Raw genomic sequence first — 19,490 nt, 5'->3', positions numbered from 1 at the left:
TGAAAAAAGAAAGAAATCCTGGCTATGCCACTGATCAGACAGCTTGCACTGAAGTGAAAAACACTAGCTGAATTCCATTCAGTGAATATGGTTTTTATCCCTCTTTTTCGTCAGTGAACATTGCATTTCCAATCCTCCTTTTCGGCATAAAGAGCGGAGGCTGTACATGAAAATTCAGAGCTTCCTGCTGCACAGACATATGCACATTGTTGAACTTATCCAAAGCTATCGGCACGGTATAGAGAAAACTTTGGACAACATTTGTAAGGAAAAATTGCGTTTTATTGAAAGCCAAGAACATGCACGTGAATGAGATTACATAAACGGTGTGGTAAATCACCTATGGCTCAAGCGTCGAGCAAACAGCCCAGCCGCCGCCAACGTTCCGCCACAAACACGCTACCACTTGCAAACTCTGAACATGTTTTTGTGTGTATTTGTTTTACAAGAAGCACGATAAACGTGATTAGACAAGTCTTTTTGTCAACGTTTTTGCCCCGACAAACCTGGCAATTGATGCACATGTGCAAAAACAAATAATATAAAATAAGCTGGCTTCTCCTAAATGTCCACCAATGTACCAGCATTAGAAACCAAAGACGGCAGATGCTTTTCTAGAATACAGAAACATCCGCATACACGATGGCGCCTCTACAGCACAGCAGCATGGCGGCATTTCGCACTCCTATGGAAATGGGCTAACGTCAAAAGCACTCCTCTGAAGGAACGAAAAAAAAAAGAAGAAAAACATTGATTTGAGGGTTGAGAGAAACAAGGACTTCATAAGGACTCAACTGGAACGCACGTCAGGCCCGGCGCGCAGGTGCTCGCACGAGCGATGCACTTTGCATTGCCTCTAAGCGACCATCCGTGAGGGCAGTGAACGACCAAGCTGCATACAGCCATCCGAGAGCCGTCTTTACAGCGAGCCATACCCGAATCTGGGACGCCCACCCGCCTAAATGAAGCAAGGACGACTCTGAGAGCTGCCGCTAAAGCGTTGAAGCCGATTGACACGGAACGATATTGTATACATAGCTGTCTAGAGCATCTGGAACGGCAGTTTGCACTGCACTTTTCGGGCCCATCGTGCAAACGCCAACGCAAGAGGAACACGACGCTAGTAGTATCACGCGGTCGGGTGAAACTCGACGAAAGCCGTCACGAAGTGCAAAACTTTGTGGTGTGCTACGGGAGTATAAATAAGCGGGCTGGTACGAGAAGCTCGATCTGGACTGCGGTTACTCCTCGTTGTCGTCCAGGTATCCCCTGGTCGGAGCGGGAGGCCCGGAGTCCGCCAGGAAGCTGTCGAGGACGCCTTGCATGCTGCGGCGCATGCGCACCTCGCTGTCGTCGTCGCAGGACGTGGTGGTCACCACCTGCTCCTGGCCGTCGGGACAGACAGTTCGGATGGTCCGAGTTGTGATCACACTGCGGAAACAAACCGACACCCTCTGAGCCTTGCGCATTTGATCGCTGCTTGCATGGCACTAACGTTTCGGTCACGTTTCACTGAAAAGTGGAATGCTTGTTGGTTAGGTAGAGTGTTCGGGAAAGCGTTTTTGTCAGCAAACCTGACGTCGCCACAGAAGTAGCTCAGGTAAGCCAATGTGTTCCTCCGTTTTGTGCTTGTGCCAATGGTGAGTAATATGAAGGCACTTTGTTCCTCCAGATTGGTCAATTAATGGAGGGCTTCTGGTTGGTGTCTTTGCCACTCACGCCCGTAGTGCAAATTTTGCTTGTTTTCTAAAAGGATGAACTCGCGTGTGCTAAGGTAACACTAAGAGAACAGTAAAATCAAATCACGGTCGCCAAATTAGCGAGCATCTCCTTGCTACTTTGGTGACTGACAAAATGTAGGTGCAACATGTACAGACACTGCAATGAATGTTGCAAAATTGCAGCATGGCAACGTGGGCTGCCCACTCGCCATAAGTGGTTTCTTGCTTCTCCTCTGTTATCGTCAACAAGACACGCCCGTTGAACAAAAACCAAGATGCCTACCACACACTTCAACCTCAATGCGGCACTGTCCAGTAACTCGCACTCTGTAATTCAAAGGGAAGTAAAAGCCTAAAGTCGAACCTGTTCGCAAGATCAGCAAAATGAAAACATGTCAGCGTGGGAAACAGCAGAATGCATCGCCAAAGAAGCGACAGACAAATAGCAGAAAGGCGGGCGACTAGTATGACCAAGCATGCTGAGGCTCATACACAACCCTCAGAGTCTGAGGCAACCTAAGGGGAATTATTGTCATTCAATTGTGGTTGCAATCTGGGATGCTCTTAACCTATGTAAGGAGCCAAATTCCTCTGGCAATCTGCTATAGAAATTTGAGCAATGCAATGCAATGCAGTGCAGAATGTTACCCTTCACCTCGATAGAAAAGTTCGATGATGAGAGATGCAGCGGTAGAAACATTGTCGCCCATTCAATGTTTCCATTTTCGTATGTCCATTACAGGCCTGCTGGATACCAACTGCTCAGCTATGGCCAGAAGTTTCAAGAAGTAGACTCTCATGGGGAGGTTCCATTCAACCTACAATAACTTAGTAGGTACGGAGACATAACCTAACCTAGCCCTCCCCCAACACACAAATAAAAAGCTAGTAGTGCTTTTAATAGGTAAGTAGACGCCTAATTCTCACAACTATGGAGCCAACGCATGGCTCTTCCTTGCGGCCGTTAGCAGCGTGGTACATATATTGCGTGCGAGAGGGTTGATAGCCCACCACCAGCGCGGAAGGCACAAGCGGCGCCTCACCGAGAAGTGGCGACAGGTTGAGCTGATTCATCCAAAGCCGACTCTTCCTCCATCCACTGGTCTCCGCCTTTAGGAGAGAGGAAGAGGCGTTGCTGACTACAGCAGAGACACGTGCCTCTACACAGGCAGAGAAACACCGCTCGTTCATTGGAAATGGGTAGAAATTCAAAGAAGGGAAAGGGGTACTGCTCGCACACACTCAACCAGCACCAGGACACGGCAGAACTCAACAGGACAGCAAGGGGTTGGAGGACAGGAGGGGGATTACGAGCGGCGGACATGTCTCGGCGGGATCTACCTGACAAGCGCCGAAGCCCAGGCCAAGCCGTGGAGGGCAGCGTTGTGGCGGGGGGGTCGGGGGCTAACGCGGGAGGGCTCGCCAGCGACGAGCAGACGCCCACGCCAGAGTCCGATGTCGGGGTGTTTTCGGCCGAAGACTGCGGCCCCACGCCCGAGTTGCGCATGTATTCTTGCATCTGGGCACGGGCGTCCGGCCCCGTGAAGGTCACCGTCTTCACGGAAGGCTTGACCAGCACGCGCTGTGTGACTCGTACCGCATTGCCTGCGTCGTCAAAGCCCTCGTATTCGTCCTTGTCGGCCGATGGCTGCACCGCCGAGAAGGAGGCCACAAATGCGCGGCTCCGCTCTTCGGCGTCCAAGCCGGAGAAAGTCTGCGTGTGCAACTGCGGTTCCGACGTGAGGTGGCGCTTGACCGTGCGCGTCACAACCACGTTGCCGCGCTCGTCCAGTGTCTGCCGCTCTTCTACTTGTTCCTCGTCCGCGGGCGTCACAACAGATTGGAGAAGGTACTCCCGGAAGCGTGTTTCGACGTCGTCCGGCGGGGGACGCCCACCCTCTAGGGGCCGTCGCTTCACTCGGCGCATCGTTGCATTCCCATCAAAGAAGAACTCGCCAGATTCGTCGAGCAACGAATCCACGGTGTCGTCCCCACCATGAAAGGGGCTCTCTAATGCCGGCGTACGTCCTTGCAATCCAGACCGTACTGCCTCCTGGTCCAGTGTGTCTGTGCTGGACACCATGGTGGATTCGTCAGCCGACGTCAGGCTGGACGACATCATTGAGTCTGTTTCGAATTGATAAGTGGCGTGTGTGTTGGCTGAGCTGCTAGGTTCCAGCGAGTCGGTGCTGGAAACGAGAGCATCACCCTGCAAGCGCTCGGCTGGAAACAACACGGGTTCTCCGTCCTGCCCAACCCAGGTGAGCGTGTCGATGCGCTCGATGACCACCGGTGCCACTAGTGGCGACACTGCCGGACGAGACATGGTTGGGGAGAGCTCCGTCGTGCGGATGGGACTCGGCTGCCGGTGCCAATCGCGCGGGAGATCATCGCCGTGGAAAGAGTCCCAATCGATCTCTCGGGCTTCGTGCAGCGAGTCCTGGAGGTTGTTCCCATCGTCCTGCAGAGAATCCATTTCTGCCGACGGGTCCATCCCCTGGAGGGAGTCCTTTTCCTCACTAGGGTACTCTTGGAGCGAGTCGTGTCTTTCTGACTCGTGCAACGAGTCTTGGTCGACGTCCGCGGCATCCTTCATTGTCCACCCCAGGGTCTCGGGTGCCTGATTAGATTCAAAATCGTCCATCTCTCTTTCTTTCAGCGAATCTGCATCATACTGAGTCGCCGTCGAGGCCGAGCTTTGCCTGTCAACGCTGTCCACCGAATGTCCGCTCTCGGTGCGGGACGTCAAAAAGTGTCTCTCGGTGTGCTCGGATGTAAAATCTCGTTCGACCTGGGTTTTGTCTCGCCAGTGGTCAGCAAGCGTGTCGGGTCGGGTCCGCCCCGAGTGACCGTCGGCTTCTTCCGTTTCGACAACAAACTTTTGCAGGCCAGATTCCGTCAGGGCGCCACGGACCCGGAGAAGGCCTTCGTACAGTTCTTGATCTGGATCCGACGCCTGGCTTTCGTGGCCTTCGTCGATTTCGTCCAGCCTGGCCACGGGTTCTTCTCGGAGGCGGCCGTCCACGCCCTCTGCTTCGACCAACTCTTTCTCCAGTTTCTCAAACTCGGTCAGGGAATTGACCGACACACTGTCCTGCTCGCTGCCTCCGTTGCGCGCTTGCTGCAGACGACCGCTAAATGAGTCGCTGGAGCCCACACTGGAGGACTTTCCCCCCGATGCCATCTCGGCTTCGAGCCTCTCGAACTCCATCAAGGAGGATGTTGAGGCGTCGTCCCGTTCGCTTCCCTTGCCAAAAGTCTTGCGCCCAGCGAGCGTGTCGTAATCGGGGGTGGAGCCACGCTCGTCAGAGATGGGGCTAAGCCTCCGCCCACTCCGTGAGCGAGACCTGTCGTCGTCCTCCTCTTCCACTTCCTGGTGCGTGTACAGGTCTCCGTATTCGGCGCGACCATCGTCGGCGTACTCTTGCTGGTAGGACAGGTCATACGGAAATCCTTGCTGGCCATTCCCCTCCTGCAACTTGCCCGCGAGCAGGTTGACATTCTCCACGTCCATTGCTTCTTCCGGAGGAAATGAACCTTCACTAGCATTCTTCTCCACGATGGTGCCATATTTGTAGGTCTGTTGCATGTGCATCAGATAGTCCTCGCATTTGCTTGTGTAAGCCTTTGTGGCAGCGTGCTTATTCTCTGGAAGGCAGCAACTCTGTGGGGGACAAAAGTCGGACTGTGCTGGAATGATCTCAAATGGTTCGTCCTCGCAAGTCGTCTGCATGACGTCGGTCTTCTCGACAAACTCGAAAGATCCATTGGATTCTGGTTCATTGAGACAAGCATCCTCAAGGTCGTCTTTTACGACTGTAGCCGTTTTGGGACTGCAGACGACACGAATGTCCGCAGCAGCTGCTTTGGGTTCCCTGCTGCCCAGCCGAGTTTGTGAGCTCTTGAGCTGGTCACTCTCTGGAAAACAGCCATCATCCTCTTGAAGCTCGATCTCATCTGGCGGTTCTGGGGTCGCTGGGCGCTCAAAGGGCTCCTTCGTCGTCGCATTATCTTTAGATAACCCGTCGCTACCGGTAGAATAAGCATACTGCCGATCCGCCAAGCTGACGGCACCTTCCACTTCTTCTGTAGAAAGCTCACCTTGGAATGTTTCGGCGTAGAAACCCTCACATTCTTCATCATGGACTTGCTGCTGCTGTTGCTGCAGCGGTGTTTCGGCTTCAGTATGTTCACGAAGGAAGTCCTCTGCTGCGTTAGACAGCTCTTCTGCCGGTGCCGCAACAAACTCCGCATCGGCGAGCGGATCCAGTGGACGGATGCCTCTGGGAGGAGCAACAAGGTCGTCGTACTCGGGGACATAGTCCACTTCCACGGGGCCGTTTATTTCTCGAAACGGGGGAGTGGCACCGTTGTCCGCTGCATCTTGAACTTGCGCGTCCATCGCATCGCCGACAATTGCGGGTTCATCAAGGGGCAGAGGCACCGAATCAAGCATCGTCGACTGCCGCTGGTAGCGCTCGTTGTCGCAGGAGAAGCGCTGCGTCTGCACCACGTCTACTACGGTTTCCACGCTCGTCTGCCAGGTGTGTTCGCTTTGTGTGGCCGAACTTTCAGACACAGACAGCTGTTCTTCTTCGTTTGACACAGGCTCGTCCACAGAACGTGGCCGTCGCTGCCCGTCTGAGGTCGCGGCAGCCCCATTCAACGCTTCTAATTTGGAAGATGCATGGGTAGCTTCGGTCCTGCCTATCCTGTCAAGTTCGTCGTGATGTGGCTCGGCCGGCCATCTTACCGAGCCAGTCATGTATTCGGCGAGAGTATCGCGGGTGACTCCTTGAAATGAGCTTGTTTCCCTCCTTCTTTCTACCATCTGGCCTGTAGAAGCCCTAGTTGTATCAAAGCCTTTCTGAACGGACTGCCAGCTGGGCAGAAAAGGAACTTCTACTCCACCCCGTATAACAGACTCCGGTATGTCCCCGTCGTAAGGCTCTCGGAGGCCAGAGACCGATCTCTGCGATTCATTGTCGTCGGAGTCTAAATCTTCGTGAGCCGAGGCAACAATAGTTTCACTTGCTTCCGAAGAGGCCTCGAGACTGCCGAGATGACCGGAGCTCTCGGAGTCAACGGAGTAGGCCGACCCACGCGAGCTTCCGCTGAGTGAGGATCGAGCGGTTGCATAGGACGCCTCCTGGGACGAAGTGGCAGCAGTGGCGTAGGAGCCAGACGCCTCCCCATCTTGGGATGTGACGCAAGTCTCGTATTCCGAAGACGCATGTCCACTGAGAATGTTCAGGTCGAATTCTGACGATGTGGGTCGACTGACTCCGGGAGTCTTGCCAGAGTCCGACGTCATTTCAAACGAGTAGTAGTGGCTCTGGTCAGTCTCCGAACCGGAGTGACCCGTGTCTAATTCGCGAGACACTCTTTTTTCCTCTTTCCTCGCAGAGGTCCTGGCTTTAGACCTTAAGACGACTGCCCCTTCACACTTGCCGCCGGTTGCAGAGCTTTCGCCGTCGCTCTTTCTCTGAGGAGGCGAGCCAGAACTCGACGAAAACTTTCCGGTGCTCGAGTGTGGGACACCTTGGGCTTCGTCTGGTGTGTGTGCCTCACGTTCTGCGAAGAATTCAATAGGTGCCTCCTCTTCAATCACACCCATCGCCTCGTCAGACAATGCAGCATCCTTTGTAATCTTATCGTCCGCTTTCTTCCCATGATCACCATCACTGGACTTGTTGTCGTCAGGTGGTTGCTTCTGTTCCGTCTCCACCATGACGGCAGCGGCCTCGGACGCCGACCTACGGTGTGAGCCGCCTGTCCTAGGACCGTCGCTGTCGGGGGACGAGTTTCTATCCGACGAGGAGTCCTTCCCGTCCCCGCGGCAAGTGGCCGAGATGTGCGTCGGCGACTGCTCCCTCTCCACGAGGTCTTCGTCCGATATCTCGGAAGGAATGTGCTCCAAGAGGGGCCTTTTCCGAGCGGTAATAGAGTCCTCGTCGGCTACGGCACTCTCTTTGTCTGCCTCTTCGTCGTGCTCCACAATCACCTGCTTCTCGGCCGGAATCTCGCGCACCACTTCCACGCTCAGTTCCTGTTGCTCCACGACGGGGGCCTCCCAGGTGACCTGTTCCTCAATTTCCACGGCACTTTGCATGGCGCGCGGGGACGCCGGGGGCGTTGGCGGTATTGGTCGTCCCTGGATCTTGGACAAGACATGATCGGCCCATTCCTCTTCGTCCTCGTCGCTGTCGCCTCTCCGAGACTCCGGCGTGCGTGCGTCACCGATGCCGACGCTCAGCAGGCCAGCCCCGAGAAGCCCTTCCGAGAACTCTCTCTTTTCAAGCGCACTCTCCTCGACGAGCTGGTTGAGCTCTTCGCCGTAGACGTGGGTCTCGATCCGAAGCTCCGCCTCCGAACCCACGTGCATTTCGGGTGTGCCTTCGTCAGACTTGAGCAGCGACCGAGGCCTGGTAGGTGTCACCCGCTTTTCGCCCGGCGGTTCATCCTTCCTCTCGTCGTCGTCTTGCGGCTCCTCGGTTCGCAGGGCCAAGTGAGCCCCCATCACCGTGGCTTCGGCTTTCTCCGTGGCGCCGTCGCGTACGACCTCGTAGGGACTGCGACTCCCCGCGGGGCTGGAGCCAGACTCTTCGACGGGCGATGAAGAGGCATCGATGACGTCTTCGCCGGCGAATGCCACGTTCTCGAATGCCATTGCATTGGTGTCCGACGCGGGTGCCTTGGGCGAGAACACGTCGGAAGAAGACTCCACTGACGATTCCAAGGGGTGCACGGCGGCCTGTTCCGTGCCAGACACTTGGTCTCGCGGTTTGCTGCGCCCAGGGGATGTTTCTGTTGGAGATACGCCAACACGCACTTGCATCTCGGGCGTGAGGTAGTCGGGGTACTCTTGCGCCGGCGAGATGTCTTGTTCGGCGCGGTAGGCCGTCTCTTCGGGAGGCGACGCCTCGAGCAAGGGCGAGCGCTTCTCTTCCCGACCCCCCGCCGCGCTGCGCCCGGTCGCGACGGTGGCGACGGCGGCCGCGGGGCCCGCCGTGGCGACTTGCTCGCGCTCCTCTAGAAATACGGCAGTGAACAAACTCGTGTTAGTAGTCCCACAGTCTTGTGCCCATCGGTGGACACGAGTCTCCGTTCGCACGCATGCAAGAAACTCGGGCCCGGTTACTGCCAGCGAGAGCTCAATTCAGGTTGTCGGCACGTGGACAAGCATCAAATTCACGAAATAGATCTCGTCGCAAATGCGCAAGGGCTGTGCCGATCGATAAAACTTCCTTTGCCGAGCAAGCTAGCAACAACCGGGCCGGCGTTAGGGTGTACTACAGCGGTCTAAAACGTGAGGCGGGAGAGAGGAGCTACTAAAAACAAATCTACGGGATCTGGAGCCAAGGCCAACAAAACAATGCCGAAACACAGGCTAAACATGTGCGACATAACTGTTTGCCATTCCAAGGAGTCGACTGAGGTTTGAAAAGCAGTGGTTGTAAACAGACAGTGGCGTGCAAAACAAGAACTGCTCAAAATGCATTGCACACACGCCGGTTTCAGGATGATGGAATAAAGGCAGAGGATGGTCCATTCGTGACTTCACGTTTGAATGGTGTTGGCAATCGGTGCGTGCATAACTGCTAATAGCAGTGCCAAGCTTCGGGGCTATAAGTAATGTGCTTTGTGAAAGGAATATACATTAGCATTTTCCATCTGTCTAAAAATATTTACGCAATCCTGTGCCAAGCAAACACAAGTGCACACACTTTTTTTTTATTGCATGCAACCCAACCTACCTACATAGTTATACCAAAGCCCACTCATTTTCCCTCATTACCACATTGTAATCGTAACTTTCAACATACTACTATATTTATTTCAAATTATCTCTCATTTCCAGAAAAAGAAAAGCAAAGGAGAAAGTGAATGCAAATCGATGGAGCTCACAAATACAGACACCACTCTGCACAGACAGCTGCCAAAAACTGATGCAACAACAGAGTAATCGCGTCACCGGGCAGGCCAATGAAGCCAGGAAACTCCGACACAAAACGAAGCACGAAAAAAAACAAGAAGAACAAAAACAACATTGGTGACATGGCCAACCGAAGTCAACTAAGGAGAAAGGCAAGCAAGTTCCGCGTTCTGGGGAGCTCCGCGTGCAGGCTTGCAGCAAGGAAAACGTGCCCCGGTACCTGGGCTCTGCTCTTGCGAGGCACGAGACGCGAGCGGCAGGTCGTCACCTGCGGCTTGGGCGACCGACGCGTCTGGGCAAGACTCGAACTCGAACTCCGAAAGGGCTGTCTGTGCGCCGCTTGTCTGACTTCCGATCTCCACTTCCAGAGAAGACTGCCGATGCAGGTCACCGCTGTTGTCACCGCTGGTGTGTCGGTCTCGGGGACCTCCCTCCTGTGAAGATGACTTGTCCTCGGCCGAGCCTCCTTCAGGGGACGGAACGTCGTCCTCAATGTCCGGCGCCTCGTCCTCGGTTCGAACCTCGGCCAGTTCCATGTCGCTTTGCGAAAACCCGTCGAGCAGCTGCATCATCAACTCGCGGCTGCACTTCTCCACCCGAGCCTGGTCATCCTGGGACTCGGCGGTCGGCGAGCCACGCCGCCTCTCGTCCTCGTCATATCCCGCCTGCTCTTCCAGGTCGGCGACGTTTCTGACCGAGAACTGGACACGTTGTTCCTGGCCTTCTTTCAGTGCCTGGTAGATTTCTTTCATTCCAAATGCCCCGCCCCCTGGCTCTTGCGCGATGGATGGAACCTGGGACAATGTCTCGCTCATGTCGGACGCGCCGGGGGGACTCCCAAACACGTCTTGACGCATCGGTTCTACGCCAATGCGATTGTCACGGTCCCCGGGTGAACGGAGAACTTGCTCGGCCGTCACTTCTCCTCCGAAAGACTCCACCAGGCTGGTGGCCATGTGCACCACGTTGTTCACAATGCGACCGGCCATCTCTTCCCTCGTTTCCACCTCCGCCGCAGAGTCGGCGGAGTCGGGTGAACCACCCTCCACCGAGAAGCCGACCCGTTTCTTGGGCACGGCTTTGCTTTCGTCGTCCGCTGTGCTTGACGGGGCCCCGCCGCCGTCCGCTTGCTGGATGATCGTGCTCTCCTGGAACACCTGTGGGAAGTGGACAGGACGGATGCCCTCAAGATCGGTGGTCAGGAACTCGGCAATCTTTTCCAGTTGTAAGTCGCCGCTGGAGAAGCTGCCCCCGTCGTCGTCTTCGAGCGAGGAAGAGGTACCCAGATTAAAAGGTATTGCCAGTTCAACTTCTTTGTATTTTGCCAGATCGCTCTGTTGATCTTCGTCGGACGAGTCTGGTACGTCAAAGGAAACCTTCTCTCTGGGTTTCACAATTTCAATTACTTTTGAAGTAAGGTCTTGGACCTCGTAAGCTAGGGATCCTGGAATGTCTGCAGACGGTTCGGACACACTTGCTTCAAGTTTTTCTCTGGTGGTCCCGTGAAAGCCTGTAGCGGCAGTTTCGCTCACAACAGTTTTCTTAGGTGTTTCAACATCTTTCTGATGAGGGCTAGCTGGGGGGTCTGCGGCAACATGTGGAGGCAATCCTGTGCTGCTGATGGTTTCTGGAACCTCTGTTTTAGAGCCATCTGCCTTTAGAAGGACTTGTGATTCCTCACTGGTCATATATCTTGTACTTTTAGAGCATACTTGCATATCAGGGGCGCTCACATCGTTGAAGTCCTGAGAAACAGTGCCTTTTTCAGTGGAAATAGATGATGCACACGGCATGTCCTTTTTGTCAGTGTCAGTTTCAGTGGCTAGAATATCACTGGTTGTTTCATAAAACTCTTCAATGGCTTCGTCTCTAAACTCCTTCAAAACATCAGGCTTCTGGAGCTCGGTAGATAGAACCATTTCTGCCTTCTTAGCATGACTGGATTCAACGATTGCAGAATATTCTCTTTGAGGCTCAGTTGTTCTCTCTGAAGTCAAGACATCTTCAGAGGCCTTCAGTGGAGTATCTGCTAAAGTATGAGTGGACACGTCTGGTGCTGACAACTTTTTTTGCCTGCTTTCTTCATCGTCCGGCTCATTTCTAAGCAAGCTCTCTGATATTGTTGTAGGAGCATTGTCTAACAGCTTCTTGGTGCCATCATTAGTGGGTTTTTGTTCCCTGTCACCTGAAGTATCTTCTTCCTTCTCTGTCACAGGAGCAGAGTCAGTATCACATATGCCATGCGGTGTCACTGAGTTCAACTCACTGGTGTCATAGTCCAAGACTTGTTTTGCAGGTGCTTGCTTAGGCTTTGTGGGTTGTGTTGTTAATGCGTCGACAAAGCTTTCTAAAGCTTCTTCCAATTCGGCTTCTCTTTGCTTAGTAGAAGGGTCGTCCTCAGACGACACAATTTGCTTTGCCAAAGACTCTTCAGTGACTTCTTCAGCAATTGATTCAACGGTCCCATGTTTAGGTTTGTGAATTGATTGAGATGCCAGAGCTTCTTCCATTGTGTCAACAATTCCTTTGAATTCTTCAATGTCCTCCTCTGATCTTGTCCTTGGAAACTGCCGAGCCGATCCATCTAGTGCCTCACGCAAGCCTTTTGGAACATCCTTAATGGAACCCTTTTCACCTTTTATAGATGCAATGCTTTCACCAAAAGCAGATGACAACTTGTCCTGAATTTCAGTATAATCTGTTTTAAGCATTGCCTTCCCCGTAGGATATTTGTCAGCAGAAGGTTCCTTGCTAGAGAGTTCAACGCAGCCTTCTAGAAGACTAGAGGCACTCGGATGTTGCCCAATATCCAACATCTCGGGCTGCTTTCCAGACAACACATCGCTCAGTTGAAAAGAGCTAGCAGGTGCTGATACCACAGTGACACTTTGTCCTCCCATACGATGGAAGTCCGGTTGTTTTATGACAGTGTCGCCCATGAAGCTTACCTGCACCTCATCAGGAGGTGACGAAGGATCGGGGGGCAAAGCATGTGGCTCTGGGCCCACTTTTCCAACTGCTGGCATGCTTAGTGCTTCCAAGATTCCACTCTTTGGACTAGCCTCAATACCTTTCTGTAGGATATCTGAACCAGCTACCAGTCCCATCTGGAGACCTGAAGCGAGCAAATGCGACTGTGCACTGGAAAACAGACCCTCGGGCTCTGCGGCCAGTTGCTTTTCAGGTGCAGTCGTATCCACTGAAGCACCAATGCCTTTGGCTTGAGCCTTGGGACGTCCCTCTGTAATGTTGTTAGTCTGGTTAGCCATCAAAGTCTCGTGCACGTCCGCGGTCAATGCAGTAGCCTCATGCTCCAAGCAGACAGGGACATCACTGCCCACGGCACTATGTTTAGGAGGCTTACCCATGTGGTCCCTCTCTTGCTGAGTAGGCCTTGGTGACTCCCGATAAGCACTGTGCAGAGCAGAGTCCAGCTGTTCCGGTGCACCAGTGGCGGGAGATTCGTCAAAGCCGTCTTCGGGTACAGGAGAGCGAACAAGCACACGTGCAAACTGCTGCTCCTGGACGCCTTCAGAGACTGAAAATTCCGTAGTACGCATGTCGAAGGCTTCTTTGCCAGGTTCACTAGTGCGAACCAGTAGTCTTGTGGCACTCTTGCCATCTAGACTCTCTGGAGTGCTGGACACATCTGAACGCACGTCACTGGGGGCCCGTTCGGTTCGTGGTCCCGCCTGCGCTCTTTGCAGCTCCGTTTGGTCCAAGTCTGGAACGAGGCCAGTCTCTGTGTGAAGTTGGTACTGCACGTCCCGCACTTGCTGCTCAATCCGCTCCAGGTCCGCAGGGGCCTCCCTGGGCTCCAGCAATGCACTACCGTCGTCCTTGTCCTGGAAGAGCCTGAGCCTCTCCGAGAACACGATGCTTTCTTCAACAATCTCTCCCTGCGAGGCAAGGCTCTCGGAGCGTGGTCTGGGCTTCTGCGTGGCCACGGGGCGCGTGAGGGTGGTGTCCAAAGAAGGGGTGCTCCCCAGCCGGCCCCTCGAGCTGTCTTTGGGGGGCGAATGCTCCGACAGCTTTTCAAAAAACTCTTTTTTCTGGACAAAGGTGAGAGATTCTTCTTCGTCAGACAGCTGGTGGTGATCTCTTGTGGTCGTGCGAGTTTCTGCCGTAGACTTGGCACCGCCTCTGAGCGCACCTGTCGTGTCAAGCAAGGGGGGGAGAGGGGAACATCTCATGCGACATCCTGCCCTCTCCAAAGCACCTCCCCTCCTCTTGGTGGCTCCTGCTTCTCTAATCAAGGCTGATGAGCATGAGGGGACTGCATGCACAAGGGAGATGCTCACATCCCCAAGTTCTCAATCAAAAGAGAACAAAAGAGTGAAAAAGTAAATCAAACTTGTTTAAGGTCAGCTGTGCCAATCACTATCTAAGACAGAGCAGATGCAACCAAGGCCCTAACAGTACAAAGGAATTCAATCTTGCAGCAGCAAGACATATTATGACAAGAAAATGAGTAGAAGAAAAAGTGACATGCTCCATAGAGCATTCTGTCAACATAAGAAAACAGTGAAGTGCTAAGCTCTACGCTAACGTAGCCATTCAAGCACACAGACCCATGCAAAGCTCAAGCTTTCAGTAGGAATGCCTAAGAGGACGCAACCACAACACTTGCCATTGTGTTGCTGCAGACCGCAAGTCAACACAAGGTGCCATTGATTCTCATTGAGGCATATGGTGTTATAGCACTTTGTGTCTTGTTCTGAAGCAGATTTCTGGATAGCTTTCACATTGAAACCACACTCCAGACCTGGCATGCTTTCATGTTGAGGCTCATACAAATGTTACATTGAGAAGCGACTAATTTTCTACATCTACCAGCAATCAACCAATTTTGCAGCCTGATTTTGGTTCAGTCCGCAGCATGATGATGATGAAGTGTGTGGCGAGCATGAATACAGCTAAGGCTATGCTCTGTTTCACCTTAATCTGGTAGCAAGGAGAAGGCTGCAGCATTAACATATTGCTTTAGAATCTGCCTTGTCTGCACGAGCAGAACTGCTTGGCAGTACTATTGTTTCGCTACTACTTTAAGGTGAAACAACATAGCAGTTTCCTTCCGGAGGGACCTAGACACCAACCGCACAAAACATTGCAAACCACCACAAACCACCACTAGGCACAGACACGTCAAACAACAACGCTTGTAACTCAAGAGAAAAAAGTTACCATGAAGGTCGTTGAATCATTCAAACAAATCATCTCAAACGAAAATAATGCAACCAGCACAGAAAACAGTAGCAGGCACTGCCATTGGGAAAACAAAAATGGCCTTTTTCATTGGCAGCACAAAAAGCACAAAACATTTTTAACCCATGCATTACCCAAAAAATAAATTTGCAAGCAGCAGCAGCAAAAAGAAGAAAAAAAATCCCGAGGGAGATGACAAAAGCAGCAGGATATTCCAATTATAAAAAAAATCATGCACGGCTTCCCGAAGCAACACAACTGACCGCACAGCCGAGACTCAATTTCCTGAACTTAATAAAACCTGCATTAGCCGGCAGTTTTAAGGAAAACAGATTATAAACTGAGACTCCCAAGCAAAATTTGCCATCAACACAAGATACCAGGAGTCAAATAGACTATTTCACAAGAAAGCAATCGGAATTATTGATATGAGCACAGGAAAAGACTGCCTAAAAAGAAAAAAAAGAGGACAAAGCAACCGTAACTGCAAATAGCAAGACACTGTGTGCAACCCGCCAACCAGCAACAGAAAAAGGAAAATGTCTGCCTCTGCTATGTGGGGTGCATAAATAAACTGCTTCCATACTCCACTTCATGGGTTGTATGCACTGACATATAGAAGTTACATAGAACTCTGATCCCAAAGAACCAAGGAAAAACAAACAAATAAAAAGATTCCCAATATAAGTTGCGAATATATACTAGCCTATGCTTCTTTTTACATTGCCTAGTAGATTTCAGCTAGTCACTGCACAATAACCATGAAATGTAGTAAAGCCCTCATCGATATCAACTTCCACAAGAAAATAAGCGTCGATCCCCACAAGAAAAAGAGCAGAATGCTTTTCACGTTCCTCACTCTAAAGCCAAGAGGGCACCTAAGTTAGCAGTCTTTCATGGTTTGCTTTGCTACGCTCATCTGTTCCGAGAAGTTGCGGCACCCCTGTGCAACCATACACATGTTCACGGACGTGGCATGGGACACGTTTGGCGCTACCAGCTACTCACTTTCTCCTTGCTTCCCCGACGTCACGGTGGTGTGCGTCGTTTTGCGGATCACGTGTCGAACTCCACCAGAGTCTGGGTCGGTCTCGGTCCACTCTGTCAGACAAACGTACAAAAGTCAGACAAATGTACAAAAACAAATCTTCGATTGTTCTAAAAATATTATTACAGAAGCAATATGTGCAGGTATAGTTGCAAGCAAGCCTGCACAAAATCCCCGACTGGGCACTTAGAAGTTACCCCTAATTTAAAATGAAAGTAAAGAGATGCAAAGCTCACTTTAAGTTTAATTAGTGTTTTTTTAGTAATAATAATAATATAAATAATAAGCTTTATTTCCATTTAAAGAAATGGCGGAGCAAAAGGGAAAAAGCTTCAACAAGAAGCTTGACTATGACTAGCCCTCAGCTCCATCGGCAGCCATTGAGCAAACAGTTTTCATGCAATGAAAATTTTGTGCAAGTATCCTAGTTTTCGAATAGTAGCTTTGAATACGCTATTCAATATTCTCCTCGAGGTGAACTGTGATATTATTATTTTTCGAAGTGCTGACTACGTTAGCCCCATTGAGCAAGCTTCTTACAAAACACCGGTGCACTGCGGAGAAGCGACACATGCGGAGCTTGTTTCCGCGGGTGTCGTTTCTGCGCAGTGCACTGGTGCTCGGTTAAAAGCACACTCAACGGGGCTAAAATGCCGCGACCCACGCTTTGATAAGTACAGATATTGCTGCCGCATGCTTAGGAGGAAAACATACTTTCCAAGCGGGCTGGCACACATGTATGCCTGGTGGATTTAAATGTAACATAAACTTTGTAAATGTTGATACCTATATTGCAGTAAAATTTTCAAAACTAAACTGGCTATTATGCATGAATATATATATATGTAAGGCAGAGATGCTCTGACAATCCACGTTAATCATTTGTGGCTGAAGAGAAGATATTAGCATATATATAGTAAGAATATTTATAAATCATCTCGATTAGGTATAGCTGGGCACCTCTATCGGTTTAATTTAATGTCAAATATGTGTCGTTTTTTTTGCCATCCCAATGTATGCATTAAACTTCCTGAGGCCACAGTCGAATAATATAGTGATATAAAAATTAACTTCACTTAGAAATGGACAAGTGGAAGCTTGGGAACAACCTTCACTAGTTCAGCTAGTTTTTTGTTTAAGCCTGGCACAGTGGTGAAAGGATCACAAAAATTATTCGACACTCAAAAATATTCAGCCAAAATTACTATTCGCTTCGAACTCAAAATGCACTATTTGCATATGCCTATTTAATTTTAATAGCAAGAAATATTAATGTGCTCTCATCTTTTGGCTTTTAAATTTTCAACGAGAGTTCATCTAGCCCTGCTTGCAACTTTCAATGATTTTCTGTAGAGCAGCAAATCTAGACTATTTTGCCAGTTTGGTATTTTATCTTTAGGGTCCACTTGAAGAGTTTGCTTCTTCAACCCTTAGGCAGTTAAAAAGACCTAAGATCGAAGGCCTTAAAAAAGAGTGAATCTACATTTACTCTTGCTCAAATGAATTTGAGGTGTACAAAAACAAAATCTAAGAAAATTAAAAAAAAAAAATTAGTTGTATGATTTAGTTACTGTATTGGGAAAAATAAACATACTAATAAATAGGAGTTGAACCTTGCTGCCATGCATTTGACAAGCATAATATCCATTCACCTCATGCATGTATAAACAGTGTAGCAATATACACAAGTGTAGTTAGTCAACACTTAAGAGGCACATCTGACAAGCCAATAGCAGAGCATGCAAATTCATGCAAGAACCAGTTGTCCTTCAAAGGGCCTGGCCTTCCTCCCTTTTCATAACTATAAACATGTCACACTCGTTGACTTATCATGGTCTGTGAGTACATGCTTTAACTGCTGTGCTGGCAGCTTTGACTTTATTCAGTCAAAACAGAACATACTACCTTAATAAGATACATAGATTATACTTTCATGACTGCTAGATCAGTGCCAAACAAAAGTATGGCAAGCCATATGCTGCACCAAGGACATCTGCACCAACATTGTAAAAAGCTGTAAGTGACTTTTTTCTATTCAGAACTTAACTCTTCCCAATAAATAGACTGCCATGTTTTGGAGAAAAGACCATACCTAGTAGCTTTCCTGACATGCTTGAGCAATCTAGTTGCCTAGAAACACTGCCCCACCATGTTTGTTTTAGTTCCCTGCTATGTTCGCTTTCAACAGTGCATATGCATGGGAAGAAACAAGAAAACCAAGAATGGCACCATTTTGATGTCATGGAAGAGCTCACTTTCTCTCACGTATACACACCTACTTCCATATCCATGTTGTACTGATTCTGGCCCAAAATACCTTGAATTTGCTTTAATTCTGCAGTCATTTCAGGTGTATTTTCTCCCACCTCACTAATTCTTAACACAATAAATATCATAATTTCCTAGTACTAATAATAAAGCCAAATAAAACGCTACACCCTAACAGTTTCTTTTGTGAAAAGTTTCCGATGTGCAAAAGCTATAGAATAATAACTCCTCTGCAAATGGTTGGTCTTGTAGAAGAACAGTGTGAAGTAAAAGGTCAAGGTTTCTTTGAGTGTTGCCAATATGATCAGACACTGTTATACTGCAGACCATGTCAATGTCAATGGCTGTCGACCTTCAAAGACATCTGGTCCAAGTGAAACAAAATTTTCTAAATAAGCTTTCCTAGAATAAAGAAATGATTGTTTGGCAGCTACATACACTTTTTATGCCGCCCCCTTCCCTTGCCTCCCTTCCCCCCCCCCCCCCCCCCCCCCCCCCAAACAAAAAAGAAAACAAGAAACAATTGTTTAGGTGCAGCTAAACACATTTAGCTGCACCTCTGTTTGCTAAAAGTGGTATTAGCAGTAACTACAAATTACGTTTATGTACACTGTGTTCCATGTAGTACAAATAGTTTACACACAGGACAGTTCAGAACAGGAAGTCGGAAAGTTCCACAGACCACAAAAAGGGGATACACAAGGATATGAATGGTTTGTATTTTCTGGAGTATATAATATGCATTCATATGATGTAATTAGGGGCCTAAAAAGATTAATGCTGTGCATAATGCACACTGGTAACCTCATAGTATAAAGGATTACACCAAACCATGTGGTTTAAATGATTACGTAATCTCTAAAAAAAAGAACTTTTTTCTGGCACAACAGCTTTTCCTTTTTAGAATTAAACTTCCTCAAACACTGAAAGCCTTGTCTTGATGATGTCCTCCAGATGTTAAAGATTTCATTGCTACGCCCAATAGTTACTACAGATATTACATTAATTCCTTATCACCAACAATGTTTCTAATATAGATATGTTCCCATTTTATGCAGAGCTCACACTATTTTTACCTGCCTCTCCTCTACGAGCATGCACGGAACAGTGAAAAGATTTTAGAAAGTATCCCCTTGAAGCCTGAGCCACATGATCAGCTTAAAAAACTGAGGGCTGATGAAAAGTAGATTTTGTTCTTGGTCTTTCTTTTTTTTTTTAAATAATGCAATAGTACAATCTTTGAATATTATTTTTTGTACAGCTGTCAAAGATATGCATAATATCAAGCAAGCCCCCAAAACGGCTGCTGCAT

General features: G+C 49.8%; 1 protein-coding gene across 10 annotated transcripts in view; it reads right to left on the bottom strand.

Annotated features, from left to right (window-relative positions):
• Positions 1 to 260: 260 nt before the first annotated feature.
• Positions 261 to 19,490, bottom strand: part of LOC8029528 (ankyrin-3) — a 225,125-nt gene continuing 205,895 nt past the window's right edge. For 4 of the 10 annotated variants that reach the window (XM_042292344.1, XM_042292345.1, XM_042292347.1 and 1 more), the window contains 6 exons: positions 15,871 to 15,963; positions 13,022 to 13,810; positions 12,812 to 12,898; positions 3,063 to 8,753; positions 2,765 to 2,831; positions 261 to 1,431 (listed from right to left, as the gene is read on the bottom strand). In XM_042292344.1, the coding sequence (XP_042148278.1) occupies positions 1,242 to 1,431; positions 2,765 to 2,831; positions 3,063 to 8,753; positions 12,812 to 12,898; positions 13,022 to 13,810; positions 15,871 to 15,963 (6,917 nt within the window). In that variant the 3' untranslated portion in view covers positions 261 to 1,241. The remainder of the gene's footprint in view (positions 1,432 to 2,764; positions 2,832 to 3,062; positions 8,754 to 12,811; positions 12,899 to 13,021; positions 13,811 to 15,870; positions 15,964 to 19,490) is intronic. The other 6 variants (XM_042292351.1, XM_042292352.1, XM_042292353.1 and 3 more) reach the window with 3 other exon arrangements.

This window comes from Ixodes scapularis, unplaced genomic scaffold (genome assembly GCF_016920785.2).
Source record: "Ixodes scapularis isolate PalLabHiFi unplaced genomic scaffold, ASM1692078v2 PGA_scaffold3__209_contigs__length_174095766, whole genome shotgun sequence".
Lineage (NCBI taxonomy): Eukaryota > Metazoa > Arthropoda > Arachnida > Ixodida > Ixodidae > Ixodes > Ixodes scapularis.
Note: the sequence above shows the minus strand (reverse complement) of the source record. Positions and strands in the feature narration are given on the sequence as shown.